The sequence below is a fragment of the Mesoplodon bidens genome (genome assembly GCF_964165515.1).
Source record: "Mesoplodon bidens genome assembly, chromosome: 14".
In the NCBI taxonomy this organism is placed as follows: domain Eukaryota; kingdom Metazoa; phylum Chordata; class Mammalia; order Artiodactyla; family Ziphiidae; genus Mesoplodon; species Mesoplodon bidens.
Window position 1 is genome coordinate 87067097 of NC_138170.1, and position 24123 is coordinate 87091219.

General features: G+C 54.3%; 1 protein-coding gene across 4 annotated transcripts in view; it reads left to right on the forward strand.

Moving 5' to 3' along the window:
* EIPR1 (EARP complex and GARP complex interacting protein 1) overlaps positions 1-23581 on the forward strand; it is an 87673-nt gene extending 64092 nt beyond the window's left edge. For all 4 annotated transcript variants that reach the window (XM_081255017.1, XM_081255018.1, XM_081255019.1 and 1 more), the window contains 5 exons: positions 2114-2213; positions 16883-17019; positions 19439-19606; positions 20779-20931; positions 23050-23581. In XM_081255017.1, the coding sequence (XP_081111143.1) occupies positions 2114-2213; positions 16883-17019; positions 19439-19606; positions 20779-20931; positions 23050-23224 (733 nt within the window). In that variant the 3' untranslated portion in view covers positions 23225-23581. The remainder of the gene's footprint in view (positions 1-2113; positions 2214-16882; positions 17020-19438; positions 19607-20778; positions 20932-23049) is intronic.
* The last annotated feature ends 542 nt before the right edge of the window (positions 23582-24123 follow it).

Here is a 24123-nt window from a genome sequence, read left to right on the forward strand (position 1 = left end):
GTCTCAAGGATTTTCCCTTTTTCCTTTTTTGATACACGTTTCCCAAGGAGAAGTTTTGACTTGTGTGTCAGCCTTAAGATGTTCTAAGTTACTAGTGGAAAACGTACATGGACTTAAACTGCCCAAGGATTACTTTGCTGAAATTCTTAATTCTCATTTTATGAAAGAAAAGCCCTTTTTATGGCGATTCCAGTTCCTCACGCTTGGTACCTGAGGCCAGCTAAACTCTGAGGTTTTAGACTTTTATGGAGCACGTGGCCTTGTGGCTGTGGGATGGCCCCCTCCCCTGGGGTGGGGCCGTCTTCTCCCGAGTCAGATGTCTTTATTGCTGGGCAGAGCTTGGGAAGAGGTGTGCAAGCTGGACCTTCTCAGCTGTCACCTGCCCATCTACTGGGACAGGGCCGTGGGTGACCCTCTACCAGGACAGGGCCGTGGGTGACCCTCTACTAGGACAGGGCCGTGGGTGACCCTCTACCAGGACAGGGCCGTGGGTGACCTTCTACCAGGACAGGGTTGCGGGTGACCCTCTACCAGGACAGGGCTGTGGGTGGCCCTTTTCTTCCCTCTCTCCCTGTTTTGCATTTTTCCTTGGTGTTCATTGTCAGTTGTCTGAACTCTACATAAGTGTCCCCATGAAAACAGGCTACCAAGAGAATTTCAGTCAGCTTGCTCCAAAGATGTGTCTTAAAAATTAGAATTGCCATTATCTTAACAAAATAGGAGCCACAGATTTCAGTACCAGGTTTCTTGGTGTCTCTTCCAGTTATGGTGTTTCTTGTTTACTAGATATTGTGCATTTTTCTTTGTTATTATTAGAAAAGATACAGTAAGCTCTTCAATACAGGAGTGATGTACTGTGAGAGCTTTGTGTGTGTTTTTAAACTATAAATGAGAAAGAAATTGTAGTTTTGAATTACATTATTGTGATAAAAGTAATAATAGCTCATTGACAGTCTTGAAGAATGGTATTAGGGAGGGGCACCCAATCAATCAGTATTGTATTCTGTGTGAAAGAGAAATTGTGAGGGTCTCTATCGATGTCTTCAATACTCAGGTGTTTGAGGATGTGAAATGAAATTCTCCTCTTTATAAGCACTTAAGAATTTCATCAGGGAAGACAGAAATTCACACTTGTGATCAAACTGAAAAATTTTTGATCTCTTCATGGTTTTATCACAGAGATGATGTGATTTTTGTCTTTTGTTATTCAAATATGTATCAGTTAAGAAGGTTTTGGCTGCAGGTAACAGGACACTGTGGCTCACATAGGCTGAAACAGAAGGCTGTTATCTGACATCTCAGGCCTCATGGGTACTTCAGGGCTGTGACCTCCCCACCCCCTGCCCCACACTGCTCTCAGCTCTGCCCTCCCAGGAGGTGGCAGCGAAAGACATGGGCATCCTCTCCAAAATCACACTGTCCACCTGTGCCTCTTCAGACCCAGTGCCCAGCAGGCCCCCTTGTGTCTCTGTGGCCAGAATTGGTCAGCTCTCCATGCCTCAGGCTCTGGGAGAACCTGTCAGCAGTGTCTCAGCTCCAGCTGCCATGGCAAAACACCACAGCTGGGGGCTTACATGACAGAAATGTTGATTTCTCACAGTTCCGGGGGTCGGAGGTCTGAGATCACGGTGCAGGTGAGGGCTCTGTTCCTGATTTGCAGACGGCCGCTTTCCCACTGTGTGTTCACATGGCAGCGAGAGAGAGACAGAGATATAGAAACAAAGACAGAGATATATAGGGAGAGAGACAGAGAAATAGACAGGGAGAGACAGAGACATACATATAGAGAGAGACAGAGAGTTCAGGAAACTCTGGTGTCAGCCTGTACTGGGCACTAATCCCATCATGGGGCCCCACCCTCCTGACCTCACTGAACCCTAATCACTTCCCAGGTCACCCCCCCAACACCAGGTGACTTTGGGAAAGGACACAGACTTTCAGGCCACAGCAGAATGGTAGCCTGGTACTGCACCATGTCATTGCAGAGCTGTTGACAACACTACTGATGACAAAGGGCTGGGCAGAGGCTTTGCTGAGGGCCATGTGTAAGAGCTCTTGGCCTCAAGGTGGGACTCTCACACATCATGTAATGCTTTACCCCCTCCTTCCTCAGTGTCGCGTGGGAGCCCGCGGGAGACGGGAAGAGAGTCATCTCGTTGGCTGACAACCACATCCTGCTGTGGGATTTGCAGGAAAGCTCCAGCCAGGCTGTGGTGAGTAACAGGAATTACACAGTTTGGGTTTTTTGTATCTTTTTAATTTGACCTTTCAGCCAAATTCAGAATACACTTCTTGATCATACATGTTTAGAATTTTGACATTGTTCGTGAAATAATTAATGAACAGACTGAATCATCAGTCAGAGAATTGAATGATTGTCTCTTTCAGGCAAAAACTGTTTGGGATTCAGGCCTCAGGGCCATGTACAAATAGGACACAGAACCCTGGACGTTGACAAAACTCCCCCCTTTGGCCATGATTTGTCCAAAAGAGTTAGCAGGATATCCAAAATTATAGTCTTCCGTTTCAAGTATAAGTCTTTCTAATGAATGGATTTTCAATGTGTATTTGGTTAAAATCATCTTTCAGGTAGGAGCAGTCATGTAGGCAAATTTCCTGGTTGTGAAAATAATGGTTGACTGTGACCCAGTGACCTTTCAGCCTGCCCTCCTTTCATTCACGTGTGTGCACGGTCCTGAGGGTGTAGCCGTCAGGCACGTCAGCCATCTGTCCACGGGGACGCTGGAGCCCTGGCCTGCACACAGACTGTCTCTCCGTCCCGTCTCCACCCGTCCTGTCGTGCACCCACATGTCACCCTCAGATCCTGCCACCGAGGCCGAGAGTAGCTGTCTCCGCAAGTTCCCAACCAGAAGGTTACGTCTCTCTCAACAGGCCTGTTCATTCCCAGACCTGTTTAATATTTAGCAGCAACCTTCTTGGGAACCAGTTTGGCTTTCAAATATTCATCACTTTGAATGCTTTGTCCTTCATGGAGTAAATACTCTGCCAATTGGTATATTTTCATATATGATCCCTTAAAGTTTCCTCTTATAAAATGTGTTTTTTGCATGCATTCATAATTTCATTGCATTTGCATGTCAAAGCGACAACTTTAGAGAGAAAACCAAGACATTTGAAATGAAAGCTTCTAATGCCACCCCCTCAGTTGGGCCTGGGGCCCACCTGCCACGGGCTCATGGACGGCGTCTCTTGGACAGGTTTCTTCAGTGAGCTTGCATCTCACCTTATCCACTTGTTCCCGGGATGCGTGGTCAGCACTTTCCCCTCGTGGTACCCACAGTGTTCGTAAAGCCTATCTTCACCCTCTGGGTGAAGAGATGCGTGAGTGGTGATTTATCACTGTCGATACGTGACCCAGAAGGCAGACCCTTCACAGTACGGGGTGTCCTGTCTGAGTCTTAAAGCTGCATTGTCAGAAGGTGTCTCCAAGGCTTCAATGTGAACTTAAGAGTATAATACTTCAGGAAAGAAATCACTATTTTTATTAAAGTTAAAAAAAAAAAAAAAAGACACATCTCTGTATCATGGAGTAGAACAGAAATTTCACCCAGACTTTCAAGCTCAAGCAGGGAACTCGAAGGAAACTGGCTGCCTCCGATTGTCCTCGTGGCCCCCGCAGGTCTGGGCAGACGCTTGCACAGTCCCCCACCTTCCAGGCGGACTTGCGAGGCCGTCTGGGCCAGAGTCCAGGGGCCCCTCCCGTCCACTAACTCCAGCCTACCTCTCGGTGGGGTGTTCCTCCAGACTGCACTTGAGGACAGAAAGGGACAGTGCTCTCCTATGAAAGTGCCGGGGCTCGAGGCAGGCTCGGGGCGGGGAGCCTGGTCCTGGTCCAGAGGATGCTCGGGGCCGGCTGAGCGGCTGCCGCCCCGCCCAGCAGGAGGCACCAAGGGTAGCCAGTGGCGTTAGGATTCAGTGGCTCCCAGGGCCCCGACTTTGCGGGCCCCGTCCTGTCATCAAAGCGTGAACACCTCTTCAGACCCTCAGTCATCTCAAAATGACTTTATGGTGGGTGATTAATCTGTAACTTATTTTCTGCAGAGACCAATTTCGTTTTCTCTCCCCCTTTTTTATCTGCTGTCAGCAGTTTTGTCGATACCACTTTGCGACCCTCGGCTGGAGTATTTAATACTGAAACCTTCCTATCGATTTCGACCGTCTTCATACCCGGCTCCTCAATTTTTTTTCTTATTGTTTGAGGATATTGCCTTCTGCGGTGAATCTAATCTTATGCTCACTGCATCGTTACCTTTTGCAATTAAATTGGAGGCTCTCTGCCATTTATAATCGTTAGTGGAGCCCAGGGGAGGCCTGAGGCGGAGGTTCCATGGGGTCCTGGACCCCGATGAGGGCCAAGGCGGAGCCTCCCTGTTTGGGTCTGTGCGCGTGCATCTCTGGGTTCTAGCTCCTTTCACTGGCTGTGGAAAGAAGCAGCTTCTCCTGAGGTGCAGGGGCGGCAGAGCGGGAGGAAGGGGGCCCGGTGTCACCCACTCAAGGTGCAGGCCTGGGGGCAGCTGCCCACAGGAGCACTTCTTTGAAGGGAGAGAACGGGCTTCAAGGACACAGTGTGTTTTCAGAAATTAGTAGTCCAAGGTTTACACCGTACCATAGGAGGCCCGAGCACAGGCAGACGCGGAGCAGGCGGTGACCGGGAACCATTCCACGCAGCCGTGCCCGCTGAGCCCGGAGCACAGGACGTGCTTGCCGTCTGGGCACAGAGCACTGGGCGCAGGCTGAGCCCCTTGGGACCAGGGCAGAGGCGGGTCGGGCCTGGTGGTGCGGCCTGGGCTCCCCGCTTCCTCGCCCGTGGCCCTACCTCCCCCGGCTTCCTGGGCTCTGAGTGTGGCCACAGAGAGGAGGGAGGCTTGCTCAGCGGGCCCCCGGTCAGACCCAGACCCTGCGGCGCTGTCCTGGCAGGCTGGGTGCCCACAGCGCAGCCAAGCCCGCGTGGCCCCGCCTGGGGGCTCGTCTCTGCCTCCGCCCTGATGGCCGCGGGACACGCCCATCCTCCGGACGCCCCAGGACCAGGGCCTCACTCCCGCCCCACAGACAGCAGGGGTCTGGACAGCAGCCCTAGATGAGGGTGTGTTTCTGTCACTCAAGCCCCTGGTCCCGTTGGGGAAGCAGGTCCTGGTGTCGCCTCCCTTCTTCTTCCCAGGGCTGAGGTTTTTCTTTTTTCAACAGACTTTTATCTTTTAGAGCAGTTTTAGGTTCACAGCAAATTTGAAGGGAAAGTGCAGGGATTCCCCATCCCTCCCTGCACAGGCCCGGGCAGACAGGGCAGTTACTACAGTGACAAGCCCATGCTGACCTGTGACCGTGCGTCTGCGGATCTGGACACGTGTGCTGACATGTATCCACCATTACAGATTCATACAGGGTGTCTTCACTGCCCTGAAACCCTCTGCCCCACTGGCCCTCCCTCCCTCTAAGCCTGTGGCAACCACTGATCTTTTTACTCGCCTGCAGTTCTGCCTCTTGCACAGTGTCCTAGAGCTGGGGTCGTACAGGGTGTAGCTTTTACAGGCCAGCTTCTTTCTCTAGTCATTGCAGGTAAGGTTCCTCCGTGGCTTTTCATGGCCTGACAGTTCGTGTGTTTTTAGCGCCAAGAGATATTCCATTGTCTGCAAGCTTCTTCATTTTGATAAAATTCAGTGTATGAGTTTTACAGATGGTGCCTTGGGTGTCAGGTCTGAGGACTCTGGGAACAGCTTTGGATCTTGAAGGGTTTCTCCTGTGTTTTTCCCTAAGGGTTTTACAGTTTGCATTTTACATTTCAGCCATGGTCCATCGTGAATCGGTGTTGGTAGACAATGCCTGTGCCCTCTCTGGGGACTCGGGCGAGGACAGAGTCTCGGGGCCTTCACTGTCCTGGGTGGGGTGTCTGTCTGGAGTGGAGCAGTTGTCGAGAAGTCTCCTGGCCCCTGGGCTGCAGGGAGCAGCGTTCCTGGAGCTTTGGGGGTCTGTCCCCAGGGGTGTTTCTGGGTTGGGCCCCATGCGGGAGAGAAAACACAGACCCTCGACTCTGTGTGTTCCTCGTGCCCCAGGGCCCTCCCTGGTCAGCCTGTTCCCCACCTGTGTTTGTTCTGTGTATAAAGTCCCGGGTTTTTGCTGCACTTGGTGGGAGCTGTAAAGAAAAGTGCATCCGCCCCACCCTCCCAGCCGCAGAAGTCCCTGAAGGGAATTTGAAGGTCACAGCCCTCCTCTGGGCCCCTCACCTCCCTCCCTCCCTCCCTCGATGCCTGTGATGCCCGAGGGCATGACAGCTCTTGCCTCTAACAGAGAGGAAAGTCCTGCCCGCCCAGGCGCCTGGGGGCATCGCTGGCTGGGGGCAGACGAGGGGCCGCGGGGGCTCCCTGGACCCGCTGTGCAGGCGTAGCCAGGACTCACTGAGGGTGCAACAGCCTGCCCTTGCTCACTCTTTTTTTTGAATTGATTTTTTTTTTTATTAGTTTCTGCTTTATAACAAAGTGAATCAGTCCCTTTAAAGCGGGGCACAGACCTCGGATCCTGTAATCTGACCCCTCGCTTCACAGGTGAGAAGAGTGAGGCTCAGGAAGCAAGGGACTTTCTGAAGGTGGCCTGGGTGACAGATGTGTGTCTGCAGTTCAGGCCCGCTCTGCCCTGTCATCCCACAGAGACGTGTACTGAGGGCCTCTCGTGCACACGCGCCCAGCCGACCCTCCTGCAGAGCTTGCGCTTGGAATCTGCGTGTCTTGGATGGGCAGCAGCATTTTGTCCTGTGAGCGGGGATTAGATTTTGGGAAAGAGTCAAAAGTTATCTGGAGCAAAATCTAGTAAATAAGGTAGTTAAGCAGGCTTTATAATGTAAAGCTAGTTAGTGGAAACCATGTTCAAACTCTCTGAAAACTGGTTTTCTTTCTGTCTTTCTTTTTTTCATTTTTATTGGAGTACAGTTGATTTACAATGTTGTGTTAGTTTCAGGTGTACAGCAAATGAATCAGCTATACATATATCTACTCTTTAAAAATTTTTTTTAGATTCTTCTCCCATATAGGCAATTACAGAGTACTGAGTAGAGTTCCCTGTGCTACACAGTAGGTACTTGTTAGTTATCTTTTTTTCTTTTTTTTTAATTGGGGTATAGTTGCTTTACAATGTTGTGTTGGTTTCTGCCATACAACGAAGTGAATCAGCTATATGTATACATATATCTCCTCCCTCTTGGACCTCCCTCCCCTCCCATCCTGCCCATGTAGGTCATCACAGAGCACCGAGCTGAGCTCCCTGTGCTATACAGCAGGTTCCCACTAGCTGTCTGTTTTACACATGGTAGTGTATATATGTCAATCCTAATCTCCCCATTTGTCCCACCCTCCCATTCCCCACTCCGTGTCCACATGTCTGTTTTCTACGTCTGTGTCTCTGTTCCTGCCCTGCAGATAGGTTCATCTGTACCATTTTTCTAGATTCCACATACATGCATTAATATGTGATATTAGTTTTTCTCTTTCTGACTTACTTCACTCTGTATGACAGCCTCTAGTTCCATCCACATCTCTACAGATGACCCAATTTCGTTCCTTTTTATAGTTGAGTAATATTCCGTTGTATATATGTACCACATCTTCTTTATCCATTCATCCGTTGATGGACACTTAGGTTGTTTCCGTGTCCTGGCTATTGTAAATAGTGCTGCAATGAACATTGGGGTACATGTGTCTTTTTTTTTTTTTTTTTTTTTTGTGGTACACGAGCCTCTCACTGCTGTGGCCTCTCCCGTCGCGGAGCACAGGCTCCGGACGCGCAGGCTCAGCGGCCATGGCTCAAGGGTCCAGCCGCTCTGTGGCATGTGGGATCCTCCTGGACCGGGGCACGAACCCATGTCCCCTGCATCGGCAGGCGGACTCTCAACCACTGTGCCACCAGGGAAGCCCCACGTGTGTCTTTTTGAATTACGGTTTTCTCATGGTATATGCCCAGTAGTGGGATTGCTGGGTCATATGGTAGTTCTATTCTTAGTTTTCTTTTTTCTTAGTTTTTTAAGGAACCTCCATACTGTTCTCCATAGTGGCTGTATCAATTTACATTCCCACTAACAGTACAAGAGGGTTCCCTTTCTCCACACCCTCTCCAGCATTTACTGTTTGTAGATTTTTTGATGATGGCCATTCTGACCGGTGTGAGGTGATACCTCATTGTAGTTCTGATTTGCATTTCTCTAATGATTACTGATGTTGAGCATCTCTTGATGTGCCTCTTGGCTATCTGTATGTCTTCTTTGGAGAAATGTCTATTTAGGTTTTCTGTCCATTTTTGGATTGGGTTGTTTGTTTTTTAGATATTGAGCTGCATGAGCTGTTTGTATATTTTGGAGATTAATCCCTTGTCAGTTGCTTCATTTGCAAATATTTTCTACCATTCTGAGGGTTGTCTTTTCATCTCATTTATGGTTTTCTTTGCTGTGCAAAAGATCTTAAGTTGCATTAGGTCCCATTTGTTTATTTTTGTTTTTATTTTCATTATTCTAGGAGGTGGGTCAAAAAAGATCTTGCTGTGATTTATGTCAAAGAGTGTTCTTCCTATGTTTTTCTCTAGGAGTTTTATAATGTCTGGCCTTACGTTTAGGTCTTTAATCCATTTTGAGTTTATTTTTGTGTATGGTGTTAGGGAGTGTTCTAATTTCATTCTTTTACATGTAGCTGTCCAGTTTTCCCAGCACCACTTATTGAAGAGACTCTCTTTTCTCCATTGTATATTCTTGCCTCCTTTGTCATAGATTAGGTGACCATAGGTGCGTGGGTTTATCTGTGGGTTTTCTATCCTGTATCATTGATCTATATTTCTGTTTTTGTGCCAGTACCGTGCTGTCTTGATTACTGTAGCTTTGTAGTATAGTCTGAAGTCAGGGAGCCTGATTCCTCTATAGCTCCATGTTTCTTTCTCAAGATTGCTTTGGCTCTTTGGGGTCTTTTGTGTTTCCATACAGATTTGGTATATAGTAGCATGTATTTGTCAGTCCCAATCTCCCAATTTATCCCTCCCCTGCCTTATCCCCTGATAATCATAAGTTTGTTTTCTACATCCGTGACTCTACTTGTGTTTTGTAAATAAGTTCATTTGTACCCCCTTTTTTTTTAGATTCCACATATAAGTGATATCATATGATATTTGTCTTTCTGTGTCTGACTTACTTCTCAGTATAACAATCTCTAGGTCCATCCATGTTGCTGCAAATGGCATTATTTTGTTCTTTTTTATGGCTGAGTAATATACCATTGTGTATGTATATATACCACAACTTCTTTATCCATTTCTCTGTTCATGGACAGAAAACTGGTTTTCTTGTGCGACTCGTAAAAAGATATTCCAAAATATTTTGAGTGGTGTCTGCATTGTTACCATAATAATACCTTTAGAGCCACAGCTCTCAGATAGCAGTCATTTGAATTTATGTTTTAGGATATTTGTTTAAAAAAAAGAAGCCATGATCTCTAAGAAAACGTGGATTTAGTAACATATCTTAATATCATAGCTTAATAGCTGCATATGCCTTTTGGTTTTGTAAATATTGGAGACAATGAGTAGTTTTTAATCTTCCAGGTGGATCTTGGAAAAAATCATTAGATGCAGAGTGGGCTGAACGGAGGTATTTAGCTAGGAAGTGTTTCCTGAGCTTGCAAAAGACTTCTTTCTGTAAGAAAGAGTAAATGTACATTTAGAAACTAAGAGTGTGTGAGAAAAAGCAGCTGCTGAGCTGGGAGGGCTGACGTGCTTGTCACTGACATTGGGGTTGAATGCCTGCCATGGCCACACAGCCTGGGGTGTGACAAATATGGAGATATTGTCTCTGCTTTTTTGTAGTTTGCCACCAGTTACAGGGGCTGTAGGTGCAGGTGAGCCTTTAATTCAAATGTTCAGGTTTTCCTGGAATAGTTTGGGGCAGGCGTGGGCCAGTGGCTAAGGGGACGTGGGGGACTGGGGACACGTGGACACGGGAGAAACACTGACAGTTGAGTCAAGTCCCACTCACAGTGTGACCTTGGGCAAGTTGCTTGGCCTTCCAAGCCCCAGCGTCCACATCTGTAGAGTAGGGCAGTTTAACAGTAACATTATGTGAGGACAACATCCCCCGTGGTGCCTGGTGCACCACAAGCGGTCTGTACAGGCCTGACGGAGGGATGCATGGACGCGTGGACGGATCGAGTGGCTAGAGTACGCGGTCTCCACAAGTGGATTACAACTGAGCGTCGGGTCACCCAGTAGGATCCTAGTGCAAAGGCAGGAGGTACAAGGTGGAGAAATCGAGGTGCCGAAGAGCAGTCTGTGTTTACTTGGCAATTAGGTTACTTTCCCCGAAGTCAGCAGGTGCTAATCCCAGTTCAGACAGGAAGGAGCAGTGAGCTCTGGTTGGTACGGAGTTCCTGGTGCTCTGAGCTTCATTGTCCTTCCCTCTTCCTCCCTCTCCAAAGAATGAGCCACAGTGAGGTCTGTCTCTCCAGCACATCACTAGTGTATCGCTGGTGTGACAGAAATACTTGTTACATTCTCGTCCATCTTGGCCAAAAACTTTAAATCTGCCCTCACAACCTTTCCTGTTTTGAGTCTGGAGCCGAGGTCAAGCCCACGTTTGTGGGTGTCAGACACACGTTTTTCTCCACAAGGAGAGGTTGGGTTTTGGTGCAGCAAAGGGGAAAAGCCCTTTTGGTTCTGTTGTTGTTACAAATAAAGTCCTGTTGGAAATGAACTAAAAATAAATTGAAAATGACCTCAAGTTCCTCACCCATGCTGGCACCTGCTGCCTCGTGTGCATTTTCTAAACACAGGAGGACTCTGGTTTCCAGGAGGCTGCCCTCAAAACCTTCTCGTGTCAGCTCTGTGGAACCGGGAACGCTTCTTCTGGGCTGGCAGAGTCCTTGACTGGGCGTGGGAGCCGCCAGCCCTGTTGGGTCTGGGTCTGGTGTGGGCCACACGCAGGGGAGGGGGCCCGCCTGCCCTGACCCTGGCAGCAGGGGCGGGGGCGGCAGCACCCTTTCTTCCACATCCTGAGGGTAGCGATGGGCCTGGGGGAGTCCTGCCGAGCCCCATACCCACCACGACCCTGGACCCACCCTGTGTGCCAGAAGACAGGGCACCCCGCCCCTGCTGCCCTGTCCCTGAAGGCGGGGCACAGCTCCAGGCACTGTCTGGGCTTTTTAGGAATGTCATCTCATGGAATCCTCATAGCCTTGGGGGGCAGATTCTTTAATATCCCCGTCTTACAAGTGAGACACAGGAGAGAGAGCCAGGCTTCAGAGGGACGGAGTAACTCGTCAGGTTACTCACTAGGCAGCAGAGCGGGGACCCAGCTCAGGGGTCCTGCTCAAAGCTGGGGCTGCCGTTCCCACAGCTGGAGGCATCCCTGGCGTCGTCTCAGACGGGCATCGCGGGTGTGTCGGTTAGAACGCATTTGGCTGCAAGACATAAGAAGTGACTTAGGTAGAGAGGAGGTTTAATCATCTGCTGTAACAAGAAACATGGAAACAAAGCCCCTCTGGGGTTGGTTAATTCAGTGTCTCAACAGCAGAGGACCCAGATGCTCTGCATGTTTCTGCTCTGCCATGTCCACGTGTCACTGCTGTCCCCTGTCGTGACCGCATGGTGACTACAGCGGTTCCAGGCATCACATCCAGATTCCCACCACATCCACGAGGAGAAAGCAGATTTCCTTCCCGCGTCTCCCTTGGTTTGAAAGGAAAGCCTTTCCTGGAAGTCCCTCTGCCCCCTTTCCAGGCACGACCGTGTGTCCAGGCCAAAACCCGTCTTTGGCAAGGGGGACAAGCCCGTCAGCCCTGGCTCAGGGCCGTCTCAGTCCCCGGGGGCTCTGCGGGGTCTGACGAGAAGAGGGGCTCTGGTGGTGGCGGCGTCTGCTGTGTGACAAGCTGCTGTCTCCCGGCAGCTTGGGCCGGGGCACGCGGTGGACTTGCCTGCGTGGACACTTTATGTCTCTTACGCTCAAAGCTGCAGCCCTGCTGTTGCTTCGCCGAGGCTCTCCTTCCAGAGGGGGTGCGGTGGCGCTCGCTGTCCCCTCTGGTCCTGCGTCACCCTCAGTGCTGATGAGCACGTGCTCGGTCCCGCGTCCTCTAGGCCCGCCCCCTCCCCAGGTCTGGTCCCCTGTCGGTGCCATGGGGCTTGTTGGCGGGGCTGCAGCTTTGGTCTTTGGAACCTCATGCCTCCCTTGAGCCGCTCCTGAAGGCTCCAGTCACAGCATTTTGTTCACGGAAGGCGCCTTCCTTGCTCTTGTCCTGCACTAGTTACCCCTTCAGAGAGGATCTGGGGAGCCTTTAATCATTCCTTCTGGACTGGGAAGCACTGAATATTTCTCTTTAATTCTGGGAAGCAGAGTGCTGTGTGCTTCGCACCCTCTGGAGTTCTTGCTGAGTTCTGTCTCTGTGTCACCAGGAAACCAGAAAAAGTGATTGATTACGATTTGCACCATGCTGCCCTGAGTAGCACCTTAAAAACTGATGGTGAGATCTCTTCCAGGTTTTCATTAAAATCTACCTTGCAGACGTCTCGGCACCTGTGGGCATGGCGTTTCGTCGCCCTGGTGTTTCCTGCACTAGAGTGTGCAGTGGAGCTGGAACTGGAGCTGGTCCTGTTCTGCACTGCGGCTGTGTGGCCCAGGGCGAGACACCTCCCCTCTCGGTGAAGTAGGGGCCGGGGCAAGGGCCGTCTCTCGGCTGTTGAGTTCAGTCGGAGTCTCCCCTGCCTCAGGTTAACACCTTATCAGTTATCTGTGCTTCCTAACAAATGACCACCCAGTTAGCGCTTCCCGCTGCCCAGCACGGCCATCACGTGGTTCCTGGGGGGACAGTCAAGAGTCTGCAACCTCAAGTCTCTCGTGAGGCCGCAGACCAGGTGTCCGTGGGGCTGGCGTCTCATCCGAGGGCTCTACCGGGAGGACCTGCTCCCGAGCTCACGGACGCGTTTGCCGCAGGATGCGGTTGGACCCAGGGCCTGGGTTCCTCGCGGGCTGTTCCTCAGTGTGGGTTTTGGAAGCAGACAGTGCTTGTTAAGTTTTGCTGATTTAACTTCTGCTGGAGCCCTGATGGAGTCAAAGCAGAGCAAGTGCAGAGAGCTTTGCTGGCAGCGTCGTTTGTTAGGATTCGACCTGGGTGCTTCACGCACTGTTACGGATCTTCCCCACTTGGCACACTTCATGGTGCTTCTCACACCAGCCTCTTCAAGAATTCACTCTGCTGGGTTTATGGTGCCTGTCTTCTGATGATAGGACCCTATGTGTTTATGCTTCTGAAGAGTTTGATAATGAATCCACATGTTTGATAGAAAATTAATTAGAACACTGAATGTTGATTAGTTAGAAAATATACTGAACATTTCTTTATTTAAGTATAGCTGGTTTACGTTGTAGTGATTCACAATTTTTAAAGGTTATACTCCATTTATAGTTATTATAAAATATTGGCTATACTCCCTGTGTTGTACACTACATCCTTGTAGCTTAATGTTATACACAGCAGTCTGTACCTCTTAGTCCCCCTACATTGTCGTTCCCCTTCCCCCCCACTGGGAACCCTAGTTTGTTCTCTATACCTGTGGGTCTGCTTCTTTTTTGTTATAGTCACTAGTTTGCTGTATTTTTTAGATTCCACATATAAGTGATATCATGCAGTATTTGTCTTTCTCTGTCTGCATGATACCCCCCAAGCCCATCCATGTTGCTGCAAAAGGCAGAATTTCTCTCTTTTATGGCTGAGTTGTATACCCAACCGTTTTATGTACCTGATTGTTGATCTTACTTAACTAGTCTTCAGAAAACTGAAATGGCACCTGTACATGTTTCTTTTGGCTGGTTTTTTTTTTCCCTAAAGGAGAGGCCATAAAACTGTTTCTTGGTTGGTGCTGTCAACGTGGATGTTAAACGTCCAGCCACAGTCGGAAAAGCCGAAGCCCAGTGTGGAAAAGCTCACCCTGTGTGTCTGATGCTCGTGTTTTAGGCCCGTTTCAGGGTATGGGGCTCCGTGCCGCCGTCCTCTTCGGGAGGCTGTGCCTGTGACTGCTGCAGGCAGGCCGAGATGCCCTCTGCCCACACCGGCTCTCACTGGCCGTCCCTTGTGGCTGGGAGTCCAGGTCCTGCGTCGTGAGGCCCCTGCCACCGTCCCTTTCTCCTCCGTGGCTTTGCGGTGGCCATACCGTGTGGTCCCCTCTGCGTCCTGCCTGGGGACCGGGCCTCCTCCCTGTGACCTGTCCATGCTCTGTGCCCCCCACGTGCCCCTGAAGGCGACGGCACCCCTGCTCCTGGGCTGACTTGCCTCTGCAGCTCAGATGACGAGAGAAGGAGAAGCTGTGGCCCCTGATGCGGGGGAAAAGGGGCGGGGCTACTGCCAGTCATCAGAGGAGCAGCCCCTCCGCCGCCCCCAGCCCCTCGGCCGCCCCCAGCCCCTCGGCCCTTGCTGACCCCTCCCGGCGGGCTCCCCACCCGGCTGAGCCGGTCGACGTCCTCCAGGAGATTGGGGGTGAGTCTTAGGGTCAGTGGGGTCCCCCGTGGGGCCCACTCGTGGGGTGTCGGGCACAGGCGCTCCGTGGGTGGCCGTGAGGGTGCTGGCCTGGAGGGGAGGCATTGGGACGGCCCTGGGTTTGGGTCCCCGACGTGGCCCCCTCCGCCAAGCTAGCTCAGGCCCGGTTCTGCCCAGGTGGCCTGAGCTGCGGCCTGGGCAGAGGGTGTTGCCAGGTCCCGTGGGAGCACCCAGGCCCCGCTGGCCGGCGGCCCCCTTTCTGTCCCTCAGCCGCTCTGTCCATCCTGACATCTCACCCGGCCTCTGGCTCTTCTCGCCCCGTGGCACTGCCCTCGGCCAGGCTCAGTTCTGCGCCCGCCACCGGGCATGCTCCACGGGCGGGGCGCTGCTGGGTGCGGCTCTGCGTGGCCACCGGGAGCTTCCGGGGTGTGGCCCCCCGGCGGGAGGCCCCGCTTCCCCCGCTGAGCTGCCGGCCCGGGAGCTGCTCTTCTCCACCCTCGGCCGCTCTCCCTGCCCCTTCTCCCCACTCCAGGCACCCCGGGGCCTGTCTCGGGTGATGGCTGCTCCCTGGAGCCTCCCTGGCGCCTCCCTGGCGCCTCCCTGACAGCTTGAATGTGAGCCCTGGGAGTGCCCAGAATGCGGGCACTTCCTCCTTGAGGTGCGGGTGGGCACCCCTGTTTCATTCCGTCGCCGCTGTGCCTGGTTGGGTCCAGGCACCAGGGCGAGACACCTACCCTCTCCGTGAAGTACGAGGCTAGTGTAGGGGTTAGTGTCTCCCCAACACTAACACAACACACATGTCTCGCCCAGACCAGACTAACCCTTTAACTTTTGTGGAGAGGAGATTAATAAGTGGTGCTCGGTCTGTAATGGCAGAACAGGTATTTTAACTGGGGTCTTATAAAACAAGACCCCCCGCTTTTCCAGGGTGACGGGTTCTCTCCCCCGCTGCCTTGTTGGTCTGTGGGCAGGGGGTGGGGCGGGGGAGGGCAGGGCTGGGGCCCAGGAGCTGGGCGGGCACCCAGCAGGGCTCCCCGTGAACCCGGGACGGCACAGGAGCCGCCTGTGCGTCTCCTTAGAGATGTGACGTGTCCCTCCCGTCCCCGTCCCCCCCCCGCACTCACGGGCACAGACACCCGTCCTCCTTCCTCCCGTCAGCTCTAGCGCTTCAGTCCCCGGGAGGGGGGCGTGTGCGCCCGCGAGGACTTCAGCGGCCGAGATGGGCGGGCATGAGGCCCATCATCCACGTGATTTGCTGAATCAGTGAGGCAGGAAAATGGGTTTTTGGGAGAAGGATTTTTCTGGGGCAGGTTGAGACACTTAACTGTCCAGAAGAGCTGTCGCTGCCGGCTGGTCAGCGTGTCCTGGCTGGGCGACCTCTGCTGCAGTGGGCACTAGAGTAAGTGGGGCTCTCACTCGGAAGTCGTTTTTAAAGACATGCCCGCCGTCAGGCTTCTTAACTGGGCCAGGCTCTCTGGAGAGGAAACCGGGTGTTTTCCCCAGGTTTCTGGTTGATCTCCTCGCACTGACCGCCCACTCCGTGTGCCCACCCCGGCCGGGGCCAAGTCTGGGGACCGATGACACCCTCGGGCCTCTGTCCAGTGCTGCCGCGGCCGTGCCCGGGTCCCTTTCAGGGTGTCCGCAGGGCGAGGCTGGTGTTCAGGGTAAAGTGAAGTGAATCACGGAGGGTCAAGTGACCCGAGGACCACAGACGAGCCCGGAGCCCTCCTGCCTTCAGACGCCCCCACGTGATAGGCCTTTGTGCATAAGATCGCAGGTTGCAAGTGGGAGGGCCGGTGGGGCAGCGGGGTCGGGGACGGAGGGGGCCCTTCTCCCAGGCTCGCACCAGGGCCCGGCCTCGACTGTGCTGGTGGTCTCGAGGGCCTCCGCTGTCCGTTACCTGTTGGGGTTTAGTTAACCCCCGAGTAACGGACGCCGAGATCCTCGCGGCAGGGAGGGGACGGCCCGTGTCTGAGCACACGTCTGGGTGGGTCGCAGCCATTTGTCCTCCACCTGGGCTCGGCCGTGCGGACCGGCGGGCCTCGGCCTTGTTTTTGGAGGAAGCCAGATGTTGGAGCTGCTGCGTGTTGTCTTCAGATTCGAGCAGATTCTCCCTAATCCCACACTGGCAAGTCCTGTCTAATAGAGGCTCTATTAACGTGCCTTCTATTTTTTGCTGCGTTCAGTTTTATATATATTTTTTCCAAATAAGGTTCAAACATTCTTACCTTCTAAGGGAAGGAAACAAAGACAGAGCTTCCTAATTATTTTCAGTAATTATCTTCAACGATAGCCTGTGCAAGATATCCTCTTAAATGCTCTGAAGAGTTCAAATTCCTTGTCTTTTCTTCTTCCTTTGAAAACATCACCCAATGTGCAGCTGGCCAGCTCGGCGTCCCTGGAAGGGAAGGGACAGCTGAGGTTCACGACAGGGCGGTGGAGCCCGCATCACAACTGCACCCAGGTGGCCACGGCGAACGACACGGCCGTCCGAGGGTGGGACACGCGGACCATGAGGTCAGTGACGGCCCGGGCCCGGGACACGCCCCGAAGGCCCCTCCCCTGTCTGCCCCCCCACGCCCATCCACCAGGGCTCGTGTGCTGAGGCCATGTGGCTTGTCTGTGTTGGCCTTGGTTTTGTGGGAAGTCGTACGCCTCGTCCTCTTTCTCCGCCCCATCTTGAATGCACCCGTGCTGGGGGTCCGCGCCCCGCCCCGGTGGTCTTGTTCCTGTGGGTGCCCTTCGGCGGCAGCGGAGGTCTCCGGTGGAGATCAAGGTTGGGCTTTTGTAGCAGCTCAGGCCTGAGGTGGTGACCGCAGACTCTCGGTCTCCACGGTCGGCGACCACAAGGTGAGGGCTGCCGTCCCCTGGTTAAGCGTGTGGAGCTCGGCCATCTCTGCACCTTCGAGATGCACACCCATGGGGTGACCGTAGTTTGTCCTTTAAGTCATTACACACACAGCTAGTGCTTCTAATGGGACACAGGAGAGCCGCTTTTCTGTGCCAGGTGTGGCGTTGACGGTGAAGGAGTGGTGGTGTGCACACTGTTGTCATGGCAACAGGGCCCTGCAGTCTTTTTTAAGATACAGTCTATCCCCTCAGCACACCGTAATTTATCACTAAGCTGCAAAGAAGGATGTCGTGAAATAGCTCGTGTTGCCTTCGAGGGCGGGGGCCCCTCTGAAAGCGCAGGGGGTAATCAGTATTCGCCGTGTGTGTGTGTGTGTGTGTGTGTGTGTGTCTGTGTGTGTCTGTGCCGTGTGTGGGGGGTTTTGTTGGGTTTCCTGTCAGAAGCTGAAAGCTGTGGGCTTGGATGTCGGGACTGGAATCCATTCCTCCAGGGCCTGCGGCTATCTTTTCCCGTTTTCATTGTTCTTTGAAGGATGTGAAGATTTCGGTATCTAGACGAGAACCTTGAAGACTGACATTACAGACCCCAAAGCCAGGGGGCAGGAGGGGCCCTGGGAGGCAGTGCCCTGCTGCCCCTGGGGGGGACGGGCAGCAGGCGACCCAGGGGCTCTTCTCCTTGGCGTCGTGTCTCTTTTGCAAACAGCCTGGGTGTTGGTGCTTTCAGTGCTGCTTCTGGAACGTATTGTGCTTTTGTGTTCAGATCGCCGCCCCCAGAGCCCCAGGAAAGCCTGAGTCGATACTCTGCCTGTGTGACTCCCCCCAGGTCCCTAGGACCTCACCGGGCTTAATTTTATTCATTTCCCTGTTTCACTCGGAAGATCTTAAGGTTCAGGTATCTTATTTTAGTAAAAAATATTCGGCTATTGGGAAGGTTCAGGATGTAAAAACCGGTTCAAGATTTAAAAGTGGTTTTTGGGGCCAGAAAACCCAACATGGAAGAAAAGATGAAAAGGACTGAGGTCATCTGGCGTGAGATGGGACTGTGGAGGCCTTGGTGCCAAGCGAGGGAGCTGGTTATGGGAGCAGTCCCAATGGGAGCCGTGCAGAGCACGAGGTCCAGTGTTTGCAGGAGAGGTGAAGTCACAGCCGAGGGAGGGAGTGGAGAGGGCAGAGTGGACGGGGTGTCTCGCGGGGCCGACTGTGGGCCTGGCGGGGGCCCCTGTCCATCCTGCTGGGACACAAGCTCTTTGTCTGAAGCCACTGTCCTGCCTCAGGTGACCTGCACCTCTGGTTTGCATTTGTGATATCAGAGGGGGTCGCTGTAGGAGATGGAATATTCTGATTCCACACCCTGCAAGGAGCAGCCAGGAGGTGGATGGCGAGGCTTCAGTTAGGTCTGTGCGTACATGTGTGCCTGCACCTCTGTGCACACTGGTGCACCCATGTGTGGGTGTGTACACGTGCATGTGTGGGCACAGGTACCCATGCGTGTGCATGTGTGTATGGCTGGTGTGTGCATGCTTGTGCATTGTGTACACACGTGCAAGCACGCACATGTACGGGCATGCGTGAGCTCTGAACAGCGGTGTGGCCGATTCGGCCCCCGCGCCCGTCCCCGCCCAGTGTCGGCACCCGGGTTGTGTGCGAGGATGAGGCACAGGCCCAGCCATGACGAGCACTGTTTCCTTCGGTGTTTCTATAGCTTTCCCAGCCTTTCCTGCCTTTTCTCTGTCTCCATCTCCCGACACCAACAGCGCTGTATTCCACTTCCCAGCCCCTCCCTTTTCCTTCTCCCGTCTGACTGCGTCCTTCCAGACGTTGGTCAGCCTTTCTGTCCGGAGTCTGTCTCTGCTTCTCCGTGGCAGTCTCATCCCTCCAGATCGCTCTCATCCTCAAGATTCCAGGTCACACCTTTGAGTGCCGCCAACCAGCCACCCTTCTGCAGGGTCGCAGGCGTGGCCTGCGCACAGGAGCGCCCTGCCTGGATCCTGCGCTGGATGGGGTCCGGGAGAAGGTGCAGGGGGCAGTCACTGGATTCCCTCGTCTCACCTCTTACCTGTGCCCACCCCCCTCCGCCCCTGCACAGCCAAATCTACTGCATTGAGAGCGCACACGGCCAGCTGGTGCGGGACCTGGACTTCAACCCCAACAAGCAGTACTACCTGGCCAGCTGCGGGGACGACTGCAGGGTGAAGTTCTGGGACACCCGCAACGTCACCGAGCCCGTCAAGACGCTGGAGGAGCACTCCCACTGGTGCGTTCGCGGGCCGCTTGGGGGAGGGGCTTAGGCAATTTATTTTGCTAATTACTTCACCATTTGGAAAGGCACAAACCAGCTTAGTTTGTGCTGCTGTGAATCATTCAATCAACCCCGTTTTATTTTTCCTAAAGAAACACTAATTCCAAATCTGAATGTTTGTGATTCGTAAACATAGGAAAAGAAGAAAAACACTAGATTCTGTTTTCTCTTGAAATAGTGCCGGTTCAAATAGGCAAAAATGAACGTGCACAGATGTACACGTGGCATTGTGCACAGTGCAGGGAGGCTGGGAACTGCCCAGTGCCTGGCAGCAGGGGATTGGTTAAGTCTGTCCAGTGGCGTCACTACAGTGGGGAGTGAGGGATGGCTGTGTGCAGGGACACGCAGAGTGCCCAAGACTGGCCATCCTCCCTGAGACGTTGTTTTTATGTATATACCATGTGCTGGCTACTTTTTGCTAAGTGAAAGAGATCAAGTCATAGAAAATCGTGCATAGTATGAGCCAGTTTTTATTCAAATAAAGCATGTTGTGTGTACATGCTTGTGTGTATGCGTGTGTGTGCGCTTGTGTGTTTGTCTCCATGTGTGTGCTTGTGTATGTGTGCATGTTCGTGTGTACTGGTGTGTGTATGTACGCTTCTTTGTGCATACGTATGGGTGTGTATGCTTGTGTGTGCACTTGTGTGCATGTGCATATCTGTGTGTGTGTGTGTATTTACCACCTGAATGCTGGAGTATGGTTTGGACAGTTTCAGTGAGTGGCCGTAATTCCTGCGGTCTGGGGAGGAGCTCCGTCCCCTGGCCCCGAGTGGCAGTCCGGTTCTCCACTGTCCCCTGGGTCTGCTGGCGGGCCGCCCAGCTCACAAGCTCCTGGGCCTAGTGACCCGGCCAGAGAGCAGCCATTGGGAGGCTGCCCTGGGGTGCGACCTATATCACAGGTTCTCTCTAGTCCATATTTTGCTTCTTGGGCAGCCTTTGCCTTTAGAATTCTGGAAAGCCTGTGTGGCTCCCGAGCAGTAAACCTCCCCGCTGGGGTCCATGCTGCCATTTGGTCTCTGTTAGTCAGGATCCAGAAGGTTTCAGAGCCGTGCCACGCGCCTGCCCCTGCTGGGAGCCACCCAGCGACAGACAAGCGGGTGGGACCCAGCCTCCCTGTCCTCCCACAGGGTGTGGGGCGTCCGCTACAACCACTCGCACGACCAGCTCATCCTCACGGGCAGCAGTGACAGCAGGGTCATCCTTTCCAACATGGTGTCCATCTCCTCTGAGCCCTTCGGCCACCTGGTGGACGACGACGACCTGAGCGAGCAGGAGGAGAGGTGAGCGCTCTGGTGCAGCGGCCCTCGGTGTGTGGGCGTGGCTGTGGGCGCGGCTTGGTGTGCAGTGTGGCTTGGTCCCTGCGGCTGGTGTCCGGTGTGTCTGCCTGCAGGCGAGGGGCTATGGGCCATGGAGTTCGGTAGGGCAGCCGCGCCGTCCGCTGTGGCCTCTGAAACGCGTGTCTGTCCACGTTCTTACTGAGCATCACACGTAAGGCTGTGAGGACCGTGGCCCGTCTGCAGCCCTGGGTAGTGAGAAGCGACGTCTGCCGGCCCTCGTGACACCCTGTGGGAGAGGCAGTGGCGGGCATCCCTCCTGGCCGTGCCATCCTGGATCGGGTCGTGGACTGGCCACCCTCGCTGGCAGGTGTCAAGGCGGGGACCTCGGGCCCAGACCCAGCCCGGCCCCCCGGCACTGCTTCCCCCGAGATGCTGGGCGCCGTGCGGGAAACCTCGCTGCCTGTTCCCGCAGCCTCACCGTCTCGGCTGAGTATTCTCCAAACTCTTTCCAATTCTGATTGCTCTGCTCAGGGGCTCTCTCTTCACAGTGGGGTCGCACCCCGAGACTTGTGGGGTCCTGGGGTTCGGGGCTCACACAGGGCCGCCTGGTCCAGGGCAGTGGCGGCGGGGTGAGCCCGTGTCCTTTGTCAGCAACGTGGGTGTAAAGGAGACACGTCTTGTTCCTGGAGTAGATGCACCTTCGTGTGCGGCGGCTGCTTTCTGTTGTGATTCAGACACTACCGTGGAGTCGAGTCTCCCGCCTCCAGGGGAGGAGGTTCTGGAATAAAACCCTGTCGAGCTGAGTGGTCTGAGCCCTGAAATACGAGAGGGTTTGTCGTTCTGTGGGAGACTCTTCACACTGTTCTGCTGTCTGATTTCTTCCTCTGCCCACCTGAGATGATGCTAAAATTCCTGTGGGAGAAGCTGGCTGGTGGTAGTCTACTGATTGTCTCTCTTGAGACAAACACAATCATTTTTCTATTCAAACTCAGTATTTAGATACAGTTGCAGCGGCTTCAGTCCGGCGACCTGCCACGTGCAGGGCTTGGGTGTTTTCTATTGTCCTCTCTTCTCATGGCCAAGCAGGCATCCGAGCCCCGTCTGTACCAGGGACAGAGTTGGTGGCCCCTTTGTTGGCCCCGTGTGTTAATCCAGGGGTCCTGCCTGCACACGGCCAGCTTCAGAGAAGCGCAGTAGGAAGGAAGGCGCGTGTGGCGTGCAGGCGTGCCGGGCAGCGGCACTGGCGTGAGGTGCCTCCGCGGTGTCCCGCAGGCCTGCTCCTGGGGTTGGTCCCATGTCTTAGTGAGTTCAGGAGAATGGGAGTCCCCTGAGGACTTGTATGCGGCGTTTGTACCCGGGCACTCGGCCACCGCAGGTTGGCTTCCTGGGAGGGTTGGGCCGTGGGATGCGTGAGGGTCCGAGCCAGGGGGCACATGGGGCGGGCTGTCTCCTGGGAAGAGTCCCAGATTGCTGAGAGCTCCTCGGGTAGAGAGAGTCACGAAATGGGGAGAAAAGTGCTGAGGAGGCCCTGCCGGGTGGAGAAGCAGCCTGGCGCGTGGCAGGCCTATGACTTTGGAGGCCCGGGCGGGCAGCCCGGCTCCGCGTGCTCCCACACAGGGCCGTGCACGTGAGCACCACCCGGACAGGCATCCCAGGGAAGGGGCGAGCGACTCCCATGTGAATGGGGTGCCGGGAGGTGTCACAGCCCAGGCCAGGGTCTGCCGGCCTTCCAGCCCCTCACCCTCGTCCTGAGCAGGGCTCCCCACGCCCACCCCACGGGGCTGTGCCGGCTGGTCCCCAGGTCCCTCTGGCAGATGTCACAGGAGCTTTGGCCGTTGTCCACTTAGCCCCATGAACGTTCCCCAGCCCCCGTCCCCTGAGCCCGAGCACGTCCTGCTGCAGAGCTGCGGAGGGAGGTGTTAGGCAGTAGGGGGCCCCCCACGAGCCCCAAGGGCCCACGGCTGGGGACGGGATGGCTCTGGGCTCCTGCAGGGGCGCCCCCATTGACCCCCTTGGCTCCTGGGGACCGCCCGATCACTCAGGTGAGAAGACCAGGCCCGCTGCCACCGCTGGGCAGGGCGCCCGCCTCACTCACGCACGCGTGTCTCTGGTGCCTTCTAGGAGCCAGGAGCCTCCCCAGGACAGCGTCATCGCCACCTACGAGGAGCACGAGGACAGCGTGTACGCCGTGGACTGGTCCTCGGCCGACCCCTGGCTCTTTGCCTCCCTGAGCTATGACGGGAGGCTGGTCATCAACAGGGTGCCCCGGGCGCTGAAGTACCACATACTGCTCTGACCCGCCAGGCCGTCCTTGGGCAGGTTCCCAGCCACGGGCAGCCGCGTGGCGGGCGTTGGCTTTCCAGGCGGAGCCCCGTCTGGGAGAACCAGCATCACTCTCCCCTGATGCGAGCACCTGTGAATAATGACAGAGCGTCTGCCAGCCGACCACTGACACCTGAAGTCTCCCCTTGATGGAAGCAGAAACACCGTCCCCAGACCGAGCTGGGGCTCTGCAGGCTGGCCTCTGCCTGGTCACTGCCCACTTCCTCTTCTCACTTTTAAGGGTGTCAGGAGTCTCACTGTAATTTGCTTCCATAATGTTGACTCATCTTTCTCTCAAGATTAAAAAAGAAATAAAAGGAGCAGGGCCACACTCCACGGGATCCAGCACTTTCTTCAGGAGCTCTGCCCCCGGTATGGCCCCATCACCTGGTCTCTGTTCATTTTCTGCGTGCTGGTCCAGAAAAAAAGGCAGATGGGCCTCCCATGCTTCGTCCTGGGCTTGACCTGCCTGTGCTCGGGCCTGGCCTGGGGGAGCCCTGGCGCTGTCAGTGACCAGGGGTCTCCTGCAGGCCTTGGGCGCCGTCCCCGGGCATGGTGCCCCACTGGGTCCTGCTCCTTTGCTCCGATGGCATCCTCATCGCCTGGAGGTCACGCGCGTGTTCCCGGGTCACCCAGCACGCTTACCCGTTGAAACCCCACGTTGTCAGGTGATCCTAAAACTCTGAGCACGGGACTCTTGCCTATTCCTCCTCCCGTGGGTCCAGGGGTCTGTTCTGGGCGTGGCCTCACCTGCCCAGGTGTCGTGTCTGTACCGAGACGGCTGTCAGGCGTACTCCTTTTTTCACAACGGGCTTCAGCCTAAGAATGGACTCGTTCTAAATGCTGAAGCCATCTGTCGTCCCCGGAGTGTCT